The sequence below is a fragment of the Zalophus californianus genome, chromosome 14 (genome assembly GCF_009762305.2).
Source record: "Zalophus californianus isolate mZalCal1 chromosome 14, mZalCal1.pri.v2, whole genome shotgun sequence".
Taxonomy (NCBI): Eukaryota; Metazoa; Chordata; class Mammalia; order Carnivora; family Otariidae; genus Zalophus; species Zalophus californianus.
This window is the reverse complement of record NC_045608.1, coordinates 34,888,013-34,909,911: the sequence shown is the minus strand read 5'-3', so window position 1 is coordinate 34,909,911 and position 21,899 is coordinate 34,888,013. Positions and strand designations below refer to the sequence as shown.

Genomic DNA, 21,899 nt, shown 5'->3' with positions numbered 1-21,899 from the left:
TGCCAGGTCTCTGTGGATAGGTCTGTTGTCAATCTAATGTTTCTGCCATTGTAGGTTACAGATTTCTTCTCCCGAGCTGCTTTCAGGATTCTCTTTGCCTCTGAGACTAGTAAATTTTAATATTAGATGTTGAGGTGTTGACCTATTTTTATTGATTTTGAGGGGGGTTCTCTGTGCCTCCTGGATTTTGATGCCTGTTTCCTTCCCCAAATTAGGGAAGTTCTCTGCTATAATTTGCTCCAGTATACCTTCTGCCCCTCTCTCTCCTTCTGGGATCCTAATTATTCTAATGTTGTCTTGTCTTATGTTATCGCTTATCTCTTGAATTCTGCCATCGTGATCCATTAGTTGTTTATCTTTCTTTTTCTCAGCTTTTTTTTTTTTTAAGATTTTATTTATTTGAGAGAGAGAATGAGAGATAGCACGAGAGGGAAGAGGGTCAGAGGGAGAAGCGGACTACCTGCCAAGCAGGTAGCCCAATGTGGGACTCGATCCTGGGACTTCAGGATCACGACCCGAGCCGAAGGCAGTTGCTTAACCAACTGAGCCACCCAGGCGCCCTTTTCTCAGCTTCTTTATTTTCCATCATTTGGTCCTCTATATCACTAATTCTCTCTTCTGCCTCATTTATCCTAGCAGTTAGAGCCTCCATTTTTGATGGCACCTCCTTAATAGCCTTTTTGATTTCGACTTGGTTAGATTTTAGTCTTTTATTTCTTCAGAAACGGTTTCCTTAATAACTTCCAGGCTTTTTTCAAGCACAGCTAGTATCTTTAAAATTATCATTCTGAACTCTAGTTCTACTAGTTCTAGTCATACTAATGTCTGTATTGATTAGGTCTCTGGCAGTCAGTACTGCCTCTTGTTCTTTTTGTTGAGGTGATTTTTTCCTTCTTGTCATTTAGTCCAGAGGAGAATAGATGAATGAGAGAACAAAATGCTAACAGGGTAACAACATCCCCAGAAAATATACACTAAACAAATCAGAAATGACCTGAAACTGGGGGGAAAGAAAGGGAAAGAAAGGAAAAAGAAAAAGATAAAAACAAAACAAAAAAACCAGAATATGATGAAATATGATCACTTTGGTGCATAGATCAGTGCCACACACTAGATTTTGGGTGTATTTTGGTCTGTTAGAAGAAAGTGCCTCCCAAAATTTTAAAGAAACACATATGTACAAAAATAAGGGTTAATACGATGAAGGGATGGCATATGACTGTAAAGATGAAAATTATAAAAGGTTTTATAAAAGGAATTGATAAGCTGGTTGAAAAAAGAAAGGAGAGGATTTAAAAAAAGAATGTGATCAGGCAGGGGACTAGAAGAAAGCCATACACTAGAGATTTAGGGTTTATTTTGATCTTTTAGATGAAACTGTATCTCAAAAAAGTTAAAAAAAATTAACTTTGAAAGACTAAAGAATCATGGTAAAAAAGCCTTGAATTCTATGTGCAGTATTCCCCTAGTGCTGGAGTTCTGCCGTTCTCATTGATGGGTAAACTTGGTCTTGGCTGGCTGTTCTTGCAGATCTTCTGGGGGAGGGGCCTGTTGCTGTGGTTCCCAAATCTTTGCCAGAGGTGGAATTGCCCCGCCTTTGTTGGTCCGGCTAAGTAATCTGCTCGGGTTTGCTCTCGGGAGCTTTTGTTCCCTGCAAGCTTTTGTTCCCTGCAGCTTCGGAGGACGAGAGTGAAAATGGTGGCCTCCCAGTCTCTGCTCCATAGGAGTGGAGAACTCGGGTCCCCACTCCTCAGTGAGCCCCCAGAGAAAAGCAGTCAATCACTGCCATCTCCTTGGTCTCCGGCCGCACTCCATGCTCACCCGGCCTGTGACCGAGCGTTTGTATCTCTGGCACCCGACCCCATGTGGTCTCCAAACCCAGCAGATCCCTGTGGTGCGCCCCTGCGCCGCTCCTCCGGGGGGAAGAAGGGGCGTCTTCCCGGATCTGCAGCTTGTTGGGTCCCTGCTGGAGGAGCAGTGGCCCGACTGTGCAGCGGATCACAGTTTATGGCAACCCTGAGCTGAGAGCCCGTGCCTCGGCTCCATCTCTGAAGCCGGCTTCCCTGCTCCGGTACCTGGGAGCTCTGCCGCTCTCAGTCACTCCCGGTCTTTCTGTGTCCCCGAGGGTCCTGAGACCACACTGTCCAGCAAGGGTTCCACTCCCCGCTTAGCCACTGGAGTGACGTCCCTCTGCGGAGCCGACTTCTAAAAGGTCTGATTTTGTGCTCCGTGGCTCTATCACTTGCCAGAAGCGGCCGACGGACGCCCCCTCCCCCGCCGTCTATCCTCCCGAATATTGCCTCGGATTCACTTCTCCGCACGTCCTACCTTCCAGAAAGTGGTCACTTTTCTGTTCAGAGAGTTGTTGCTATTATTTTCTTTGATCTCTTTTTGAGTTCATAGGTGCTCAGAACGGTTTGATCCCTATCTAGCTGAATTCCTGGGACAGAGGAAATCCAGGTTTCCTACATCTCTGCCCCTCTTACATTTAAATCTTTAATTCATTATGAGGTGATTCATATATATGAAGTGAGATAAGGGTCCAGTTTTATTCTTTTGCATGTGGAAGATAAGTTTCCCTATACTATTTATTGTAGGGATGGTCCTTTCCCTATACATGTTCTTGGACCTTTGCAAAGATCTGTTGGCCATAAATGTGTGGATTTATTTTTGGGCTCTCTGTTCCCCTCTGCTGGTCTCTTTTCTGCCAGTACCATACTGTTTTATTAAAGCTTTTGAAATCAGTATACTTTGAAATCAGGTAGTGTGATACCTCCAACTTTGTTCCTTTTGTTCAGGATTGCTTTGACTATTAACAGTCTGCTTTGGTTCTGTATAAATTGTAGGATTTTTTTCTATTTCTGTGAAAAACACCATTGCAATTTTGAATCTTTAGATCTCTGGGTAGTATGAACATTTTAACAATATTAGTTCTTCTGATCTATGAACATGAGATATTTTTCCATTTATTTTTGTCTTCAGTTTTTTTCATCAGTGTTTTAGTTTCAATAGATCTTTCACTTCCTTGGTTAAATTTATTCTAAGTATTTTATTTTTTGATGCTATTGTAAATGGAATTTTCTTCATTTCTTTTTCAGGTAGTTTGCTAGTACAGAAATACAACTGATTTTTATATATTGATTTTATATTCTGCAACTTTACTGAATTGGTTTATTTTAAGAGGTTTTTTTGTTTTTTATTGTTTTTGGTAGAGTCTTTAGGGTTTTCTATATATAAGATCACATTATCTGCAAACAGAGACAGTTTTACTTCTTTCCAATTTGGATACCTTTTCCTTGTCTAATTACTCTGGCTAGGACTTCCAGTACTAAATAGTGAATAGAAGTGGTGAGAGTGGTCATGATTGTGTTGTTTCTGATCTTAGAGGAAATGCTTTTAACCTTTAACTGTTGAGTATGTTACCTGTGGGCTTGCCATATGTGGCCTTTATTATGTTGATGTGTGTTCCTTCTATACCCAGCTTGTTAAGACTTTGGAAAAATTTTGTCAAATTCTTTTTTGCATCTACTGAGATGATCATAGGATTTTTATCTTTCATTCTGTCAATGTGGTGTATCACATTTATTGATTTGCTCATGTTGAACTATCCTTGCACTCCAGAGATAAATCCCACCTGATCATGTTGTGTGATCTTTTTAATGTTGAATTTGGTTTGCTGGTATGTTGAGGATTTTTGCATCTGTGTTCATCAGGGATATCAGCCTGTAACTTTCTTGTAGTGTCTTTGGCTCTGGGACAAGGGTAATGCTGGCCTTGTAAAAGGATGTTTGGGAGCATTTTTAAGTTTTCTTGGAAGTGTTTGAAAAAGATTGGCATTATTTCTTTAAATATTTGGTAGAATTCACTTGTGAAGCCATCTGGTCCTGGTTTTTGCTTGGTTAGGCAATTTTTGATTACTGATTCAATGTTTGTGCTGCTCTGTTCAGATACTCAATCTTTATGATTCAGTTTTGGTAGCTAATATGTTTCTAAGAACATATCCATTTCTTCTAGGTTATCCAGTTTGTTGGTGTATAAATGCTTATAGTAGTCTCTTATAATGTTCCTTATTTTTTTGGTATCCATTGTAATGTTTCCTCTTTCACTTATAGTTTTGAGTTCTCTCTTTTACTCTAGCTAAAGATGTGCCACTTTTGTTTTTTAAAAAAACCAACTCTTAGTTTTATTGGTCTTTTATATTGATTTTCTAGTCTCTATTTCATTTATTTCTGCTCTGATCTGTATCATTTCCTCCCTTCTGCTAATTTTAGGGTTAGTTTGTTCTTTTTCTAGTTCCTTTCTAGTTCCTTGAGGTATAGAGATAGGTTGTTTCAGATCTTTTTTTAATTTTTAATTTTTTTATTTTTTTAAAGATTTTATTTATTTATTTGACAGAGACAGAAACAGAGACAGCAGGAACACAAGCAGCGGGAGTGGGAGAGGGAGAAGCAGGTTTCCCGCCGAGGAGGGAGCCCAATGTGGGACTCGATCCCAGGACCCTGGGATCATGACCTGAGCCGAAGGCAGACGCTTAACGACTGAGCCACCCAGGCGCCCTCAGATCTTTTTTTTAATGAAGGCATTTATACCATAAACTTCCCTCTTCGAGCTGCTTTTGCTGCATCCCGTACTTTTGACGTTGTGTTTCAACTTTGATTCATCTCTAGATAATTTGATTTCATCTTTGATCTGTTGCTTGTTCAGGAGTGTTGCAAGACTCTTAGTGGTCATCATTTATTAAATTTGAGAAGCTCAACTACATAGGTGTAAATCTTTTAAAGAAACTTGTAAGATGATATGGCAGCCTTAGAGGGATCATGCCTGTTTTATTTGGTCCTTCCTTTATGTGGTGTTTGCTTAAGTGTTCAGCTGGAGAAAGAAACTACCTTCTACTGATTACTTTTTACTAGACACTGTTCTAGGTGCTTTACTTAATTTCATTTTATCTGCACACAGGTCTGATTTATAGGTGTTTTCCCCAACTTATAGATTAGTTGTACTTGTTCCATATTAATGAGACTGGACTTCAATAAATATTTTAAAACATGTTCTTCCTGACCACAAAGTTTGGGATCCTTGAAATGTAATGGTATAGATTTTATCTGATTGTTGTTGCTGATAATATCTGTTTAGATATTTTGACTTTATTCTTTGTGGTTGAGGGTTGTTGGAGATGAGTTGTTTTATTATTCATTCATTGATTTGACAAATAGTTCTTGAGTATCTATTGTTCTAGGCATAGAGCTGAACATGAACTCCTTTCTCTCTCTGAATTTCTTGTCAATCTTACTCTGTTCTGGAATATTCCAGACTTTAACCAGAAATGAATGAAATTCTAGGCTCTGACAGCAGAGTCTGTACTCCCAGAGATCCATGGATGTGGGCTACCTAAAGCTGGACAAGTTCCAGTCCTTTTCTGTCACTTGAGAAAGACTGTTTTGCCTGCCAGGGACACATAGCTCTTCCCCTGAAGACAAGATGAAGTCCCAGATTATGTCTTTATTTCATAGTTTTCCAGTCTGATATTTCTCTGCACATTAGCTTTACTAGGTGCACTGGGGTAAAGGGAGAACATCTGTGTTTAGAAACCCGTGGAGAAGGATCACTGCATATCGCATCTCCAAGAGCTTGCTCATGCTTGCCAGGGGCTTCGATTAGTTCCCTCTAGAACTTGACCACAGTGTCTTTCAGGTTCGATCACAGGTGCTTATCTGGATACCTAGGGGTTGGGAAGGAAATGCTGTAGACCTTTGCCTCCAACTCCTCGTTTTCATAGCCATACATTTCTGCCTCTGAAATTCTGCTTTGGTTCTTTTCTCTAGGTTGGAGGGGTTAAGTACATCTTGGACAGGTAGGGTTTTTCCCCCGCTTTGGTGATTCAGTTTTAGAAATGCATATTCTGTGAAAGCAGAATATTTACAATTTATCATCTCCGGGGACATGGGCTGAGGAGGATGGTGGCTTTTGGTGAGGAGAAAAGATTTCTTCTGGGAACATCTTCCCTTTACTAGATCTGCTTTCAGGTGCTACTGACACCAGCTGTGTACCTCCTGGGTCCTTCTCCTAGTGCACTGTCAAGGGCCATCTTGACCCTGAAATAGATAGTCCCTTTACTGAGAGGTGGGAAGGCATTCAGGAGGGACTGAGACTCAAAAACAGACATAGTCACTTGACCTTTGGCTTTGTGCCCAGTGTGATGGCCTCATAGGGAAGCTTTGCAAAACGACATGGGATTCCTAGGTGGCATTTTATGTCTTAAGAAAAATCTAGACAGCCTTTTCTCAGAGATCCTTTTCTTGACATTAAGGAGATAGGTTACAAGCTTTGCAGTCCAAGCTTTCCCATAACTTGTGTTATGTATGTATGTATGAGGCCAAAGAATTCAAGGGAATATAGGAGAACCCACAAAAGTGACATTTCCTAGACTCATACTCTTAAAGGTGTTCACCAGTGATCATTATTTCAGGAGAATGAGATCCTAACTGAACAGGAGGAGCTTCTAGCCATGGAGCAGTTTTTACGCCGACAGATTGCCTCAGAAAAAGAAGAGATTGAACGCCTCAGAGCTGAGATTGCTGAAATTCAGAGGTAAAGGAAAGCAGAGGGTTTTAAGTTTGCAAGAATGTTTAGTTAAACATAAACATAAAATTGTTTCAGCTCTCAAACTTTCATACAAAAGAACTAGGCATCCAAATCCCTTGTCTTTGAGTTTCTTTCTCTTTGTTTTTAATATTTATTAGAGAGAGAGAGAGTGTACGCAGTTGGCGGGAGGAGAGGGAGAGAGAAAATCTCAAGTAAACTCTCTGCTGAGCATGGAGCCCGACCAGGGGTCGATTCCATGACCCTGAGATCATGACCTGAGCTGAAGCCGAGTCGGACGCTCAACTGACTGAGCCACCCAGGCGCCCCTAAGTTTCTTCTTGATTAAGTCTTGAGAATGGTGCTATATTAAGCCAGTTCATGAAAAGCTGGTGAATCTAAAAGAAGGGTAGGAAGGGAGCAGCATTCCTTCCTCTGCTCACCGGTCCTTTTCTCTTGGCCTCCCGCCCGCAGCCGTCAGCAGCATGGCCGCAGTGAGACCGAGGAGTACTCCTCCGACAGTGAGAGTGAGAGTGAGGACGAAGAGGAGCTTCAGATCATCCTGGAGGACTTACAGAGGCAGAACGAAGAGCTAGAAGTGAGCACCACCTTCCCAAAACTTGTAGAAGCCACCTCTTTCCCTTAGAAGTCGTCTTCCTTTCCTTGGGAAACAGCGGGGAGGCTGAGTAGAGAGGAGTTTAGGGGACATCTCACCAGAGTGTGCAAGGCGTGAGCTGGTCCTGGCCAAGCACACAGCACAGGTGTGACCTCACCGTGCATCCCTGGGTGTGGTGACCTTTCCCTTCCACTTATGGGGAGCCCCACCTGACTGTCCTTGAACAGTTGTGGAAGATCTGGGCTAACTTCCCAGAGATGAACAGAAAGAGAAATGCTGGTGGAGGAAGGAAAAGTCTCCTGACTCACCTGTGGGAAAATGAGGACAAAGTTTTCTCTTGTCCCTTAACCCTTGAAGCAGCCAGTGTGAATAAACTTGGCCCTAGGGATCTGGGAGGCAAGTGCATGGTGAAATGAAAGCAAGAGATTTACATGATCCTGATCAGAACTTCCCTTCTTACCCCAGATTAATCATTGTCTCCAGATGTTTTACCTCAGGGTTGAGAGAAAGCCATTCTTGTCTTAGATTCTAAGAATGGTGGGACAACTTTGTTTCTCTCATCCCAGTGCATTCAGCCTCTGGGGCAGATCAGAGCCACCCAGTGTGTAGAAAACTAGAATTCCACACCAACAGTAAGTCCTGTGGACAGGGTTGAGAGGGGCAGCGCACCGAGGCTCAGGTCCCGGAACACTCGCGGCAGCCAGGGGTGTGTTGTGGGAGAAGTGGAGCAGCGGGTGGAGCCTGGGCCACCATGTAGCTTCCCTTCTTTAGAAGGGTGTCATGTTGGCACTCTATTTTGCTTTCTTAACATTTTACAGATCATATGAAAATCCTAAGTAGGAAAACATTCCAGAATTGTAGTACTTAGGATACGGGCTTAGCTGCTGTAACAAAGAAAATACTCTCTCGTGGTTTGAACAAGACAGTTCTATGCCTCCCCTGGCAGACATCTAGGTCTCCCACCTTCCACGTGAGTGGAAAACACCTGGGGTCCAGAGTAGCCCCTTAGGTCTTAGCCACTCCTAGCAGGAAGGGGGAAGGAACCCAAGAAGGCCTGGTGGTTAAGGGCAAGTGGCACAAGTAGAAGCCAGCGCTTCTGCTCACACCCTGTCAGCAGAGGCCCCTGGCCACAGCTAGCTGGGGGTAGGCCGGGAGACACGTGCTGCGTGCGAAGGCCGCCGCCTCGGGAGGTCAGAGTTTGGGATTAGCTACTGTTCTGCCTTGGCTCTGCTGAAGGAGTGCAGTAATGTAGAACTGATAGCTCTCTAGTTTGCCTAAGTAGCCGGGTTCAGACATAAAGTAATGCCGTTCACAAAAGACAAAGCACATCCACTTTTGAGACAAGTCTGGGATTTTATCTTGTCTCTAACTTCCCCTCTGATTGCTGGTACAGTCACTTCTATCTTCCACTTACTTAAGGGCTGGTCCGGAGCCCATAAGTTAAACCTGTTTTAAACACTGAAATATTTAATATTTAATATCCTTAAGCAAATTGTTTTCTGTTGGTGCATTTATCTTTCCCAGACGCATTTAGTCTTCGGTACTGAGCAGAATTTTGTGCATTCTGGGTCAAGGTGTTTACGTGTCTCATTTGCATATTCATGTTCTCGTCTGATGTTTTGCAACTAAGTTGACTAAAACATAGATTCTTGTGTAGGATACCCTTGCTAACTGTTCCCTGTTTCTGAATCATTGTCCTTTTGCCCTTCCTGCTTCCGTGACAACTGTTCCTTTGTCATTCCTCAAGATAAAGAACAATCATTTGAATCAAGCAATTCACGAAGAGCGAGAGGCCATCATCGAACTGCGGGTGCAGCTGCGCCTGCTCCAGCTGCAGCGAGCCAAGCCCGAGCCGCAGGCGCAGGACGACGACGAGCCCGAGAGGCGGGCGGGCGCCGTGCAGCCGCCCAGAGACGGCGCCCTGGAGCAGCCGAAGGTGGGCAAGGAGCAGGCCAAGCCGTCCCCGGGCAGAGACAGGAAGGAGACACCCATCTGAGCAGCCCGAGAGACACGGGATCCCCAGACCCAACGAGACCTGTGCATCTTACTGTAACCCTGAGAGTCGCAGCACACAACTCTCTGCTGTACATTCTGTAAAGATGTCTTTCCTTCGCAGACTCTTCCTTCTTTTCACACGTATGACTTCTCCGCGTCAGGCTCAGGTTACATGGGAGGACAAAGCAGTGCACGCAGTGTGGGCTTATAGGGGACAGATGAGTTTTCCAGATAGTGTCAGCTTATTTGAAGATTAATTTTCTTTGTTAACTTAAAACTATTTTAACCCTTGAGTGGCTTCTTTTTAAACCAAAAATCCTCTTTCTTTGCTTTTTTATTACAGCAGAATCAGGATCTCTTTCTCTCGTTCAAGGGCGGGGGGACCAAACAAGGTAAATATTGTTCCTGCCTTGTGGGTTGCCCCATAGTCTCACCCTCCGGGATCTCTGCTTACTAGTCACTCTTGCTTGTGCCTTTTACACCTTTTTGGTGCAGATTATATAATGGGGAGCTGCCTCATATTTCCTGACTGGCCAGAACGGCTCTTACTGAGGTTACCTTTACCCACCCTTGTCACCCTCTCCTTTGACTGTCCTAACCCACAGTCCATGAGCCTGAGTCACAGGATGGCCTAGCCGGTCACAGACAGAGCTGCCGGTGGAGCCTGCCCACTGCCCCCCCTCCCAACCCCCCCGTGGAGGAGTAGCCACCTCGCTCTTGCTGATCAGCACATGCTTTTCACTGGGTTGGTCGAAGGTAGCTGCCTGGCCTGAGGCATCCACACAAAGGATCTGTTTCTGAACCCAGACATCTTCTGTGTGACTCATCTGCCATTAAACACAGAATGACCGAGATTGCTTGCTTGGGCTAGAATGTAAAAGTCTCTTTGCCTGAATAAGCCATATATGCTCTTAAACAAAAGTTTTCAATGACCCATATCATCTCAGTGAACCTGCTGATGGACTCCCAATTGACAAGATTGAGCAATAGAAAAAAAAAAACAACTTCTCCTTTAAATGATAGCTGTGATTCCCGACCCTATTTTCTTGCTTCTGCAACTTCTCTGGTGACTGAGGCATCTGAGAGGTCAGCTCAGGCACCTTTGTTCAGTCGCGCTCTGTCGGAATCAGTGGCACCCATGAGGTAGGTCAGCTCTCATGGCTGTGCAGACAGACCCCACACACTCAAGGTGATGGAAGCAAACCCCCCACGAGGGCTCTGTCCTCTCCTACTATTTATTTTCAGCACCTGTTTGATGCGGTTTTTTATTCTCTACCTATTGCACTGTTGTGACTTGTTGGCCATTGTTTGATTTTTGTACGAAAAAAAGCTTTGTTATAGAAATCAGCATACTATTTTTTTAAATCTGGAGAGAAGATATTATGGTGACTGAAAATATGGTCAGGTGTCAAATATAAACGTATAAAAGCCTTCTTGCTGTCCTGTCAGTCATATTACATTATTTCATATTTGCTGGCAATAGTGAAGGTTTCTTTTTTGTTTGTGTGAACTCTAATTTCTATCAAGGTGTCATGATTTTTAAAATTAGTATTTCATTACAGTTGTCTCAGCGTTGGTTAAGTAATTTTTTCCAGGACCATTATTGATCAAGCAAATAAATTCAACAGCCATTTGAAGAAAAAAAAACAACAACAACAAAACCCCAGCGTCTTGTTTTATTTGTAGACATTCTTTCTTTGAAGTAGTTAGCACCCTGTGGCTGACCAGGAGTCGGTCTGATACTTCTTTGAGGTCCAAGAGTGCACCAGCCTTGTGTTTTCAGTTGCCATCTGCTCCTCACCTCGGTGGACTTGATGCCCCCTGCTGGTCGTGAGGGTGTGCTGTCCTCCTTCCCCAAGTGGGTGCTTGCTGAGGGAGCATGTGATCGTGCAGCACAGCTGACTGGCATCGGGGCGGCGGCTTCTTCCATGAGTGATGTCCTGCTTACACTGCAAAGAGCCTTTTGAAACAATGCACAGGTCAGTCAGCCCGACTTGGCAAAAGAGCTGGTAGGCTATTGTAGTCGCTTTCCTTTTAGGGGCTGGCAGGGGTCTGTCAGGCCAATTAACTAGTATCGATTAAGTGATTCCTGATTGATTCCATTGCCGGGAGCGCTGGACCTGTGATTAAGTTGTGTTTGCTGACATGGGGCTTAGCATAAGTGACCCTGTTTGGGGCCTCTTGTTTCTAACAATAACCTCCCTTTTGATGAGATTCTCAGCCTTGAGAGATGGGATCAAAATTTAAGGCATTAGCGCTCCTCTTCGCTACCATTCTGGTGTTCTTGCAGTTTCCGCCCAGTGTTGCGTTCACATTCTTTAATTTGGTCATTCTCTGTTCTTTTTCTGATACTCTGTTCTTCGGGAGATCATCTGCATGGTGGTAAGTGGCGGCAGACATGGATTTAAAGCTTTTGAGAGTTTCAGCGCACCAGGGAGCTACTAGGATTCTAAGCAGGATAATTCCCAATATCTGGAGTGCACTCTGGAGCCATGGTCCCCAAGACCTGAATCAGTCAACAAAGACCTGTTTGTAGGAGTCACTTACGCCAACTGGCATGTTCACAGATCTTAGGTAGCGGAGTCTCCACTTCTCCACAGGTGTCAGCCCAAATGTAGCAAGTGTCATTGGCCACAGCACAGACCCCTCCTTGCTCAGCTGACAGATAACCAAGGGCCTTCCCGGTTTCAAGAATCTCTCAGGGGAGAGAGCCAGGGTTTGCTTGTTGTGGGGCAGCTGTTGCTTTTAGCAGCAGATTCTTCAGTATCTTCAGGAGTTAAGTTCTGATCATAGTCTCATTTGCACTTAACGCTTAGCCAGGTGAAGAGGAGAATCTGTTGAAGGGATTGAATTTGGAATCCTGAATGCTTCCTGGGAAATCCAGTTTGAGTCTGTGGCTCGGGCCTGGACAGCTGACAGCCATGGAGGCCAGTACAATTTCAGGATCTATAGACTGCACCGGTCGTTTTATTCTGGGTAGCGTCTCGTATCTGTTTCTTGGTCCAGAGCCTGGATGCAAGGTTCCCCAGGTTTGGGGTTGTTAACTGGAGATAGGGAGATGGACCCTGAGGGTTAGGGAGCCTGATGGGACTGAGAGGGGCCGAGCTTGTTCCAAAGAAACCAAGGCATTGGAAATCAGAAGTTTGTGATGGACAGAACTGTAGGATCACCAGCATCATGGCAAATCCAAGAGTTGTTTAAACATTGATTACCTGCTTAAGGTATGTGAACAAGGTAGTTTCTGGGCCAGAGGCAAGGCAAAAGGTGAACAAAAGAACCCTAAAGACCTTCATGGTGGTAGACTTAGGGAAAGGATGGTCAGGGAAGGAGTAGAAACATTCTTGGCCCCACGTCTTGGGAGGAAGTGGTCTACCTCAATGTTGGCTACTTCTCTTCCTGGTCACTTTTCTTTTGAGGTCTCCAGCCGTTTGCACAGGACTAGATGTCCGGTGGAGCCATCTTCCTGCGAAATCTGCACCTTCTAACTTGGCAGCAGTGTCAGTAGTCAGAGTACTTAGTAGGGTCCTTTCCACGAATCTCACTTTTACAAAAGCATCAGAGTAAAGTGACTGTAAGTGACAAGACTTTAAAAATGCCCATGGTTAATGATCTGATGAGTTTATCGGAGAAGGAAATATAGTTATTTCATCATTTAGGGTAATAAATGGACAATGAGAGCTTTGACAAATACCTAGAAACTGCAATTTCTGGATTACTTCTGTTAGTAATATATATCCATACACATATAACCTAAGGTTATTTGACAGTGCTTCCCACATATTTTAACATGTTGAATTAATGAGAGAGAGCCTTTGAGACTTTCCAGAAGCCCTCTGGGAAAATTTCAAAGTTAGTTTGAGGTCAAAAAGACTATTGAGATTTTTAAGAAAATGTCAAAAGGTTTGAACATTCGATTAAATAGGATAACAGATAATTATATGAAAACAACTCTAGTGAAAGTGACAGTAGAAGATGTTGAGGTAAATACAGGTTATATAGTTGTGAACAAAAGCTTTCAATATTGTCAAGACTGGGTTTTCTTAAGTAATCAAAGACCTGATAAAGACAGTGTAAAGCAGAGTTAGTAATTTGGGAAAGAAGAAAATCTTTCCTGTCCAAAGGTTGGGAAAAAAACCCCACAAAACAACCTTTGCAGTTTCTTATTAGCAGAACAATCATCTAAGGAAACTTTGTCCTTTTAACAGAGAAAACCAAATTCTGATTTTGTATCTGTATTTTTGATATTAAAACTCATTTTTTAAAAAAACTTTAAGTCTATATTCCAATTTTAGCTTAGCCAGCTTCACCACACTTAAATTCCTTTCCCAAGATTCCTTTTCCACAAACTTTCTACAACTTTTTTCTATCCATTCAGATTTTGTCCTGGATTTTCTCCTTTAATTCTTGAAAATTTAGCCAGTCATTTTACTTTCCTTACCTACTTTCCATATGCAGGTTTTCCTTGTTTTTTTTTTCCCCTTAGAGAGAGGGGGAGGAAGTGGGGTGAGGGATAGGGAGGGAGGGAGGGAGGGAGGATCTTAAGCAGGCTGCACACATAGGGCAGGGCTCAATCTCACAACCCTGAGGATCATGACCCGAGCAGAAATTCAGAATCTGATGCTTAACTGACTGAGCCACCCAGGCACCCCCACCCTTATTATTTCTAAGTAGGTTTCATTATATGCATTGATTAGAATTTGTAACCCTTAGGATCCTTCATTCCTAGCTAAAATGAAGAAGTAAGCAATTGTGGACTGCTAAGCTAGCGTTCTGCGGATTGGCAAATTTATAGATACATTTTCAGTTTCTAAAAGCGTATTCTTCCTCTTGGTAAATTTTGCAACACAGCACAAAACATGTTTACTGATAGAGCCGAATGTCTTTATCTCTTCTATAAAAGGAAAGCAAAAGTGGTAAACCTTTGTTCATAAATAAATCTTTAAAAAAAAATACTGAAACATTAATTAGCGAGCGGGAGATGGGGCAGAGGGGGAAGGAGAGAGAGAATCTCAAGCAGATTCCCGGCTGAGTGTGGAGCCCCACCCAGGGCTTGATTACACGACTCTGAGATCATGACCTGAGCCGAAACCAAAAGTCAGATGCTCAACCGGCTGAGCCACCCAGGCACCCCAACGTTTCAGTATTTTTATCTTTTTTTCTTTAAGATTTTGAGAGAGAGAATGAGATAGAGCATGAGAGGGGGAAGGGTCAGAGGGAGAAGCAGACTCCCCGCTGAGCAGGGAGCCCGATGTGGGACTCGATCCCGGGACTCCAGGATCATGACCTGAGCCGAAGGCAGTCGCTTAACCAACTGAGCCACCCAGGCGCCCCTCAGTATTTTTATCTTATTTGGAAACTGATCTAGATAGTCCATGAATATCCATTATTTATCTCAGTATAACTTTAAGGTTTCAAGTTACCAAAAAGATTGTGAAAACTGTTAAGTAGACATACCAAAAAGCATAATTATTGAAAAGTTCATTTATAAAGTTTTATCTTATTTATATCTATTTAATTCATTTGTCCTTAACAATTTAGACTGGTGAAAATTTCACGATATTAAACTGCTAACTACCGTCTTATCTTTCTTGCTGACCAATTCTGTAACAGACAACATGAGCTTATTTTTTAGTAAACTAAGGTAGAATAAAAGTTTTATATGTTCACATATTTAATATTAATAACTCTAAAGACATGCCTGTTTTAATTAAACCAACAAACAAACTAGATTTTATTTACTGAAGATTATCCTAGATCACATGAACTTGAAAAACATTTGGGTTAGTTTCTGTGTTTCTGAGGATATACTTGATTTATATAATACTTGTGTTTAAGCCAAATAGGGCTCCTTACAAATTAATTTTGGCAACATCTGGAGCTAAAAAAGAAATCACACATTTATAAGGTATATACATTGACATACCTAAACCTTACAGACACAGAGGTCTTGTAGCTTTTAAGATTTCAGCTGTTAAGGGCACCTGGGTGGCTCAGTTGGTTAAGCGACTGCCTTCGGCTCAGGTCATGATCCTGGAGTCCCGGGATCGAGTTCCACATCGGGCTCCCTGCTCAGCAGAGAGTTTGCTTCTCCCTCTGACCCCTCTTCCCTCTTGTGCTCTCTGTCTCTCATTCTCTCTCTCTCAAATAAATAAAAATATTAAAAAAAAAAGATTTCAGCTGTTAAGATAGTTTTAAGTGCAGAACTCACTAGTTTATGAAAGAACAGTTGGATACAAATTTTGTTTTAGGCAGAACAGAATAAATTAAGGTTACCTGCTCAGATGGCTTAAACTTTTTACTAACATTTGTGAAGAATTTAAAGATCTTCTTTTTTCCTGGTAAGAATTACACAGAGCAGACCAGTTAGAATTCTTCCATCTCAGAAGCCACAGAGAACACAAGTTCCACCAAGAAGGACTTCTGTTCTCAAAGCCTTCTGAGATGAACAGGGGAGGTTTGGGGGTTCGTAAAGATGGCAGGAAGAGCTTTAGATTGTTTTAGCACGCATTTCTATTCTTGTGAAGACTCAATTTGTAAGACAGGCACAGTTGTTTTTATTTACTTATAAAAGTTTGTTTTGGGTAATCTCTATACCCATTGTGGGGCTTGAACCTATGACCCTGAGATCAAGAGTCGCTCATTGCTCTGACTGAGCCAGCTGGGAACCCCAAGTACAGTTGTTTTTATTCCTCAAAGAATTGGGTTGCAACCTGAATGATATCAAGAGGCTGACCCAGCCATCCAACTACATAATCTTCAATTTACTTCTTTTCTATCAGGGAGATGATCTTCAACTAAGATGGAAATCAAAAGATTCCTATATTCTAGATTTAGAGCTGTGTGTCTTTGGAATGTTTTCGTAAATCCTTCCACAAAGACTTCAGAATGTTCTTTCCTTTGGGACACATAGGAATTTTTTTTAGGTCTTCTCCCCAAAGCTAAAAGGAAACTATCAGGCTCTGAAATATCAGGCTTCTAGTTTGGCCAACTTCTGGCCATTTAGCTAATTTAAAAAAAAAAAAATTCTTTCAAATAGCTTGTTGGGTTTCAGTTGAGACAAATGGTAAATATTCCTGTCAGTATTGAGCAACCTGTGGACACAAGAGGTGTCCCCAAAGAAGGTGCAAAAGATACTACCATCTGATTATCCAGAGCCACCCCTCAAGATAGTCAAGAGACAATTCCCCCGAGAGCTGACAAAAGTTGTTTGAACCCTAGCCACAAAGGGAGAGTGCAGCCCACAGTTCTGTCTGGCCATATTTTGGGGTCCCCAGCCTGACGGTTGACAGGCCAAGTTCTGTGGACACAAAATGAGACAAACAATAAAGCAATATAACTGTGCACAGGAGAGAAAGGACCAAGAACCAATGGGTAACCGAAAACAAATTCCAAGTTCTAATTCAAAGATCTAATTCTTAACAAATGCTTTTTGCCTGCCAATCTGAATATGCAAAGGAAGAGACAAGGTCACATTTCTGCTTCCTGTCTTGACCAGGCACCACAGAGAGATGGAAGAGCTGACCGTGGTAAGAATTCTCACAGTTTGCTGGCTCCTGCCAGTTTTCCCAGGATCCCATCTGCAGGTTCCAGAGTGGGTGGGGTGTCCCAGCAGGTCTCTTCCTGGTCCCCAGAAACCATAGGGGAGGAAAAATAAATTTTCCCTCTACTTTTAATGGGGAGGGCTTGGCTGGGACCCGTTTTTCTCTAGGCATCTCCTAAATGGATAAGCGTATCTAGGTTAAAAGTTGTCTACTGTAGGGGCACCTGGGTGGCTCAGTTGGTTAAGCGTCTGCCTTCAGCTCATGATCTCAGGCTCCTGGGATCGAGCCCCACGTTGGGCTCTCTGCTTAGCAGGGAGCCTGCTTCGCCCTCTCCCTCTGCCTGCCGCTCTGCCTGCTTGTGTGCATGCTCTCTGGGAAATAAAATCTTAAAAAAAGTCCACTGTAGCCAGTGTACTCAAGATTATCCTCGGTAAGGTAAACCTGCTTGTTCAGCCTTACAAGAAATTTGAAATCTGAGGCCTCACGCTGGACCCAGTCCAGCTAGGTTAGACCTAGGTCTGACCCCAGACCCAGTCAGGTTTCCACCTTGGCCCCAATCCAGTTTTCAGGTTGGACCCAGTTAAATCTGGATCCATTTTGGTTTTTAAGTCAGACCCAGTCTAGGAAAATAATGCTCAAATAAAGTCTGAAAGCTGCAAAAGCTGCAAGGCTGGATCTAAGAAGGACAGACCCACCACCTCCAGTGGCAAGAGGAACGCAGCAAGCTCTAGGGGCTCAGTGGGCACCTCTGCCCGGTGGCTCCCTGGTCCTGCGGGCGGTCAGATGTCTTCAGATCCCGTATCAGACACTAGAACCGTTAAACAAACGGAGGCACATTACAAATTTTAAGTTTATTTGAGCTATCAAAATTACGGAGAGAGTATTAACCTGGAAAAGCTAAGATTCCACGCCAACAGCTTCCTCTAGGACCTTAGTACTTAAAAACGTCACCCAGATTCTTGTTAGGAGTGCTGGATTGGAATCTGCCCTTTGACAAGATTCCAGGTGACTGAGATGTACATGAACATTTGAAAGGCAGCATTCTGAATGACCAACCTTGTGCGAGCACTATTTAAAAGCCAAAACAACAAAATACCCCAGAAAAAATCTCAGAATAAATGGCCATCCAAGACAAGTCAGGTGGCAGCACATACATGCACCACATGGCACTGTCTTTCCTCTGTGGGAGCCATCGAGAACTTTTCTCGTGGGCTGGGGGGACCCGCTGTGAGGGTGTATCCCCGCTGCGGCAGGCCAGAAATTAAATGGCAGTGGAGTGGCCCCCGGGGAGCTGAGACTCCCTTTGAGCGGCTGTCCCGCTCGCCCTCCTGTCCGTGACTGCCTAGGCCAACTTTCCCTATAAAACTTCCTCTCCTCCAGTATTTTTGTTCCTAAACTTCTGTCGTCTGAATGCTGGGCTGCTGGTGAGCTCCAGGCTAGGACAGCTCATGGGGTGAGGGACACCCATGTTCACAGCTTCCTCCCGGAACATCTACAAACACTACCCAAGTGATGCCTCGGCTCCGGTTAGTAACAACTGTGGGTATCATTAACGCTAAATACAGCCGGGCAGGGTGAAAGAGTCACAGGATGAAATTTCTCACTACAAACCCCAAGTATCAAATCTGCCAAATTTCTTTCGGCAAAACTTAAGTAAGACTTGGTGGAAATTAACCTACAACAGCAGTGTCATATGCTGCCTGGAGTGAAATCTGATCCCTTGCTGTCAAATTTTCTAGGAAAAGAATCCACCCTGCTCTTGACATTCTCCACCTTGCACGAGGAGACCTGAAGACAGAACCACAGTCTTGCTTACTCACATTTATTTCCAGACTCAACTTCTTTTCCTCTGGTTTGAGTCAGGTAGGGAGGCCATTTGCTTGGTTTCAAGTTGCTAGGAGTTTCCTTCTTTTCCGCCCATCACTCATCCCATCTGTCTCCTGGAGTCTTGCACAGAAACATGACCGTACAAGGAAATCATTGCACGTGTCCCGGAGCCTGAGGCGCTTTTTCCTATAGATCAGTTTCAAACCCTGCCGCCCCCGCTTGCAGCTCCTGCCCTCCTTGAGCTGCGTCTGAGAAGAAGCATTCCCCGATGCTCTCCAAAGACACCACGCCTGGTGTTTCAGGCATCCGTGTTCCTGTGACGCTGCAGCAGGTGGATTTTCCACCTGCTTCCTTTAGCATATTCAGCTTCCAGCCTGCCAGGAAAAAGACTTGCCCAACACAAAGTGGGGCCCGGACCGAACAGGTAGGAGAAGAATCAGTAACACACTGTGCACCCGACCTCCTGCCCCACGAAGAATGGATGCCAGGATGCCAACAGCCTGGACGGCTCTGAGGGCATCTGCATGGTAGTCAGGAACTCAGCACTTGCCAATTCAGCTAGAAAGTTCCAGAAAAACTAGTGGTCTGGCATCACAGAAATACCTCCAAGACTTAACGACAAAGATCACAGCCACAAGGTGGCCCCCAAACCATTCCACTAAGCAAATGAGAGGTCTGGTGGTCTGGGGGCTGGGTAAAGGGACACTCTGAACAACCACAAAAGCTCCCAAAGAGATTTCTCCCAGACAGGGGAGGAGCAGCTGAGATCCTTTAGAGCAGCATGACTCAGAGCCAGGCAGGCTGCTGAGGGAGGGTCACGCCCTGGGGTGGGAGGCGGCAGAGGGCAGGGGAAATGCCCCACCGTGACCGCTTGGGGAGTAAGCTCTAGCTTTTGGAAAAGACCGTTTTCCTCTTCACCTTTGTCTACCTCACTCAAAAGTCCCCAAATCACAGAGTATCTTCTAAGATTAGCTACCCCATAGTAAATACTTTTAATTAACCTTTTACTCATTTTCCGATTATGAAAATGCCTTGAGTACTAACTGATTTGCCGTTTTGCCTCCTGGAGGATGTGAAATCATTGCTGAATCGTCCATTACCTCCCTCTTCTCCCTTCGACGCTCGTGTCACACGGGAGGGTGCACGCGGGCCCCCGCCAGTCCCAGCCCGTCCAGCCCTCTGTGGGGACCAAACAGCCGAGAATCAGAGTGGCGCCACGCGCACCTTGCCCCTGACTGTGAGGTCATTAGCGACCATGCACACTGGGCCTGCTTTCACTGCTGGGGCCGTGGGACAGCACCCCGGGCTTCTGGGCACGTGGGGGCCACGGGGGACCCGGATGCGCCCCCTCAGGCACTAGTGGGCACCCCCAGCACGTGCAAGCCGCAGTGGGAAGGTGAATGCGGAAATCGGCTGGCATTGGTGCCTTTGTAAGTGGCCCCTAAATTCCAGTTCTTGATCCCCAAATAGACGGTTATGGCCCCCGCTTACGAGAACGTGCGGCGCTTGGTGTACACGGTCGCGGAGCTGATAGAACGGTAATTCCGGGGCACAGCGTGTGTGAGCAGAGCTTCACCGTGGAGAGCCTGCTCCCCACAGCTGCCACCCGGCCCCCCGGCCCCACTCGGCAGGCGCAGACCGCCTGGCCCTTGTCAGGCAAGGGGAAGGGACCCAGGTCTTCTCCATAATCATCCGTACAGAAAGCAGCCTCGGTCTCCCCAACCCATGCACCCCAAGCCTCGAGGGGGCCTGACCTGCTCACGCGACCCTGAGGAGTCCCTGCCTGGTGAGTCCCGAGTCCCGGAAACCAAGGCTCACAGAGGCACCGCGGGGACTCGGCAGGCCGGCTGTGTCCTCATAGCAGTGCGCACGGCCTGGCCCGGCGGCCGGACTCCGAGCCGCAGATAGGGTGGCCCCCCTGCTCGCGGTGGGCGCAAGCCAGCGGTGCTCCGGACCTGCCCCTGGAGGCCCCTGGGGGCCAGGCTCGCCGGGCTCCGGGACCAGGCGCCTGGGCACACTCGCCCTGCAGGAACTGCTGCCCAACAACAGAACCTGGCCCTGGGTGGCACGTGCAGATGGCAAAGAAATTACTAAACTAGTTAAAAGACAAATATTTTAATCTAGTTTTCCCACTTCATACTAAATCATTAATACAGGTCACAAATTGCATTTATTTGCAAACATCTAGAAAACAATCAGAAGTGTATATCTCTCTCTATAGATCTTATTAATAAATTTTATTCGGACAAGAGAACTTGTGCCACAACAGTTTAAACAGCATGATTAAAGACCGCAGCACTCCTGAGAGTGGTCACAGGTATGTACAGCGTGGGAAGGAAAGCTGCACCTAGAGCCGATCATGATCAAGTTAAAAACACCTGACATACAGCACACGTGCCAATAAACTCCTTCAGATCATGACCAGCATGAAGAAAATCAGGACACAGATACTCAGCCAACATTCTGTAAATGTGCACAGCAATATGCTGCATTTAAGAGTTAAAATCAGATTCTACTTTAGTGTTAGCATCAAGCCCTTAGGAGAACCCCTCCCCCCCCCAAATCTCCTTTCGCATTTACACACGCCAGAAACTATTCACACTTAGGGCTGGGCTGGGCAGCTGGCCACAGAACCAACAGGTCCTTGCCTGCGTGGGGACAGTGCGGGCTAATACTGAAGGTCTCTTTACATCCTGGCTCACAGCCGCCTTCTGGCTGCCACTCCATCTATCTGTCGTTAAAGAAAACCAGGAGAAAGCAATGCAGGTCTCTGGGAATCTCCTCCCTTCCATAAGGAAAATGCTCTGCCAATTCAAGTTTCATTCAGTCAGGAAGACGGAAGGATTTAAGGCTTCGGTGACAATTATAATCCTCTGAGAAATTATTTTCCCTTAAAGTCAAGATAAGATAATAGTGTTTACTGTACTTTCTCTTGACTCTTAAAATCCCTGGTATCAGTGTAGGCAACTTGCACCTGCAATTGAGTCTGCGAGAGAGGAAGGTCTCTCCTCCTCCCAGAGGCTGTCCCAGATCACACGCGTGGAGCACTTGTCAGCCCTTGGCCCCCGAGGAAGGAGGACAACGAGGTCCCAGCTTTCTAGTAGGTTGAGGAAGCTGTGCTCATGGCATCATCAGAGATTTTGGTACTAGCAGGGTGGATGCTTGCAAAATACTTGACGTCACTGTCCCGATCCATCTGAAGAGCCACGATGGTCTGTTCCACGGCTTCCTGGTGACAGCCGGCAGAGGTCAAGAAATATTCTGGAGATGCAAAGTGCAGATTACAGATAAAATTAGTTTAACAATTCAGTTTTATCAGGTACAAGTATACGAAGTTCTTG

The 21,899-nt window shown here is 44.8% G+C and overlaps 2 protein-coding genes across 11 annotated transcripts in view; one reads left to right on the top strand and one right to left on the bottom strand.

Moving 5' to 3' along the window:
• The window catches only part of RALBP1 (ralA binding protein 1), a 65,652-nt gene extending 54,801 nt beyond the window's left edge, over window positions 1-10,851 (top strand). For all 6 annotated transcript variants that reach the window (XM_027576345.2, XM_027576342.2, XM_027576344.2 and 3 more), the window contains 3 exons: window positions 6,467-6,588; window positions 7,054-7,177; window positions 8,943-10,851. In XM_027576345.2, the coding sequence (XP_027432146.1) occupies window positions 6,467-6,588; window positions 7,054-7,177; window positions 8,943-9,191 (495 nt within the window). In that variant the 3' untranslated portion in view covers window positions 9,192-10,851. The remainder of the gene's footprint in view (window positions 1-6,466; window positions 6,589-7,053; window positions 7,178-8,942) is intronic.
• Window positions 10,852-20,657: 9,806 nt separating this feature from the next.
• Window positions 20,658-21,899, bottom strand: part of PPP4R1 (protein phosphatase 4 regulatory subunit 1) — a 58,998-nt gene continuing 57,756 nt past the window's right edge. For all 5 annotated transcript variants that reach the window (XM_027576026.2, XM_027576030.2, XM_027576027.2 and 2 more), the window contains one exon: window positions 20,658-21,819. In XM_027576026.2, coding sequence (XP_027431827.2) covers window positions 21,656-21,819 — 164 coding nt within the window. In that variant the 3' untranslated portion in view covers window positions 20,658-21,655. The remainder of the gene's footprint in view (window positions 21,820-21,899) is intronic.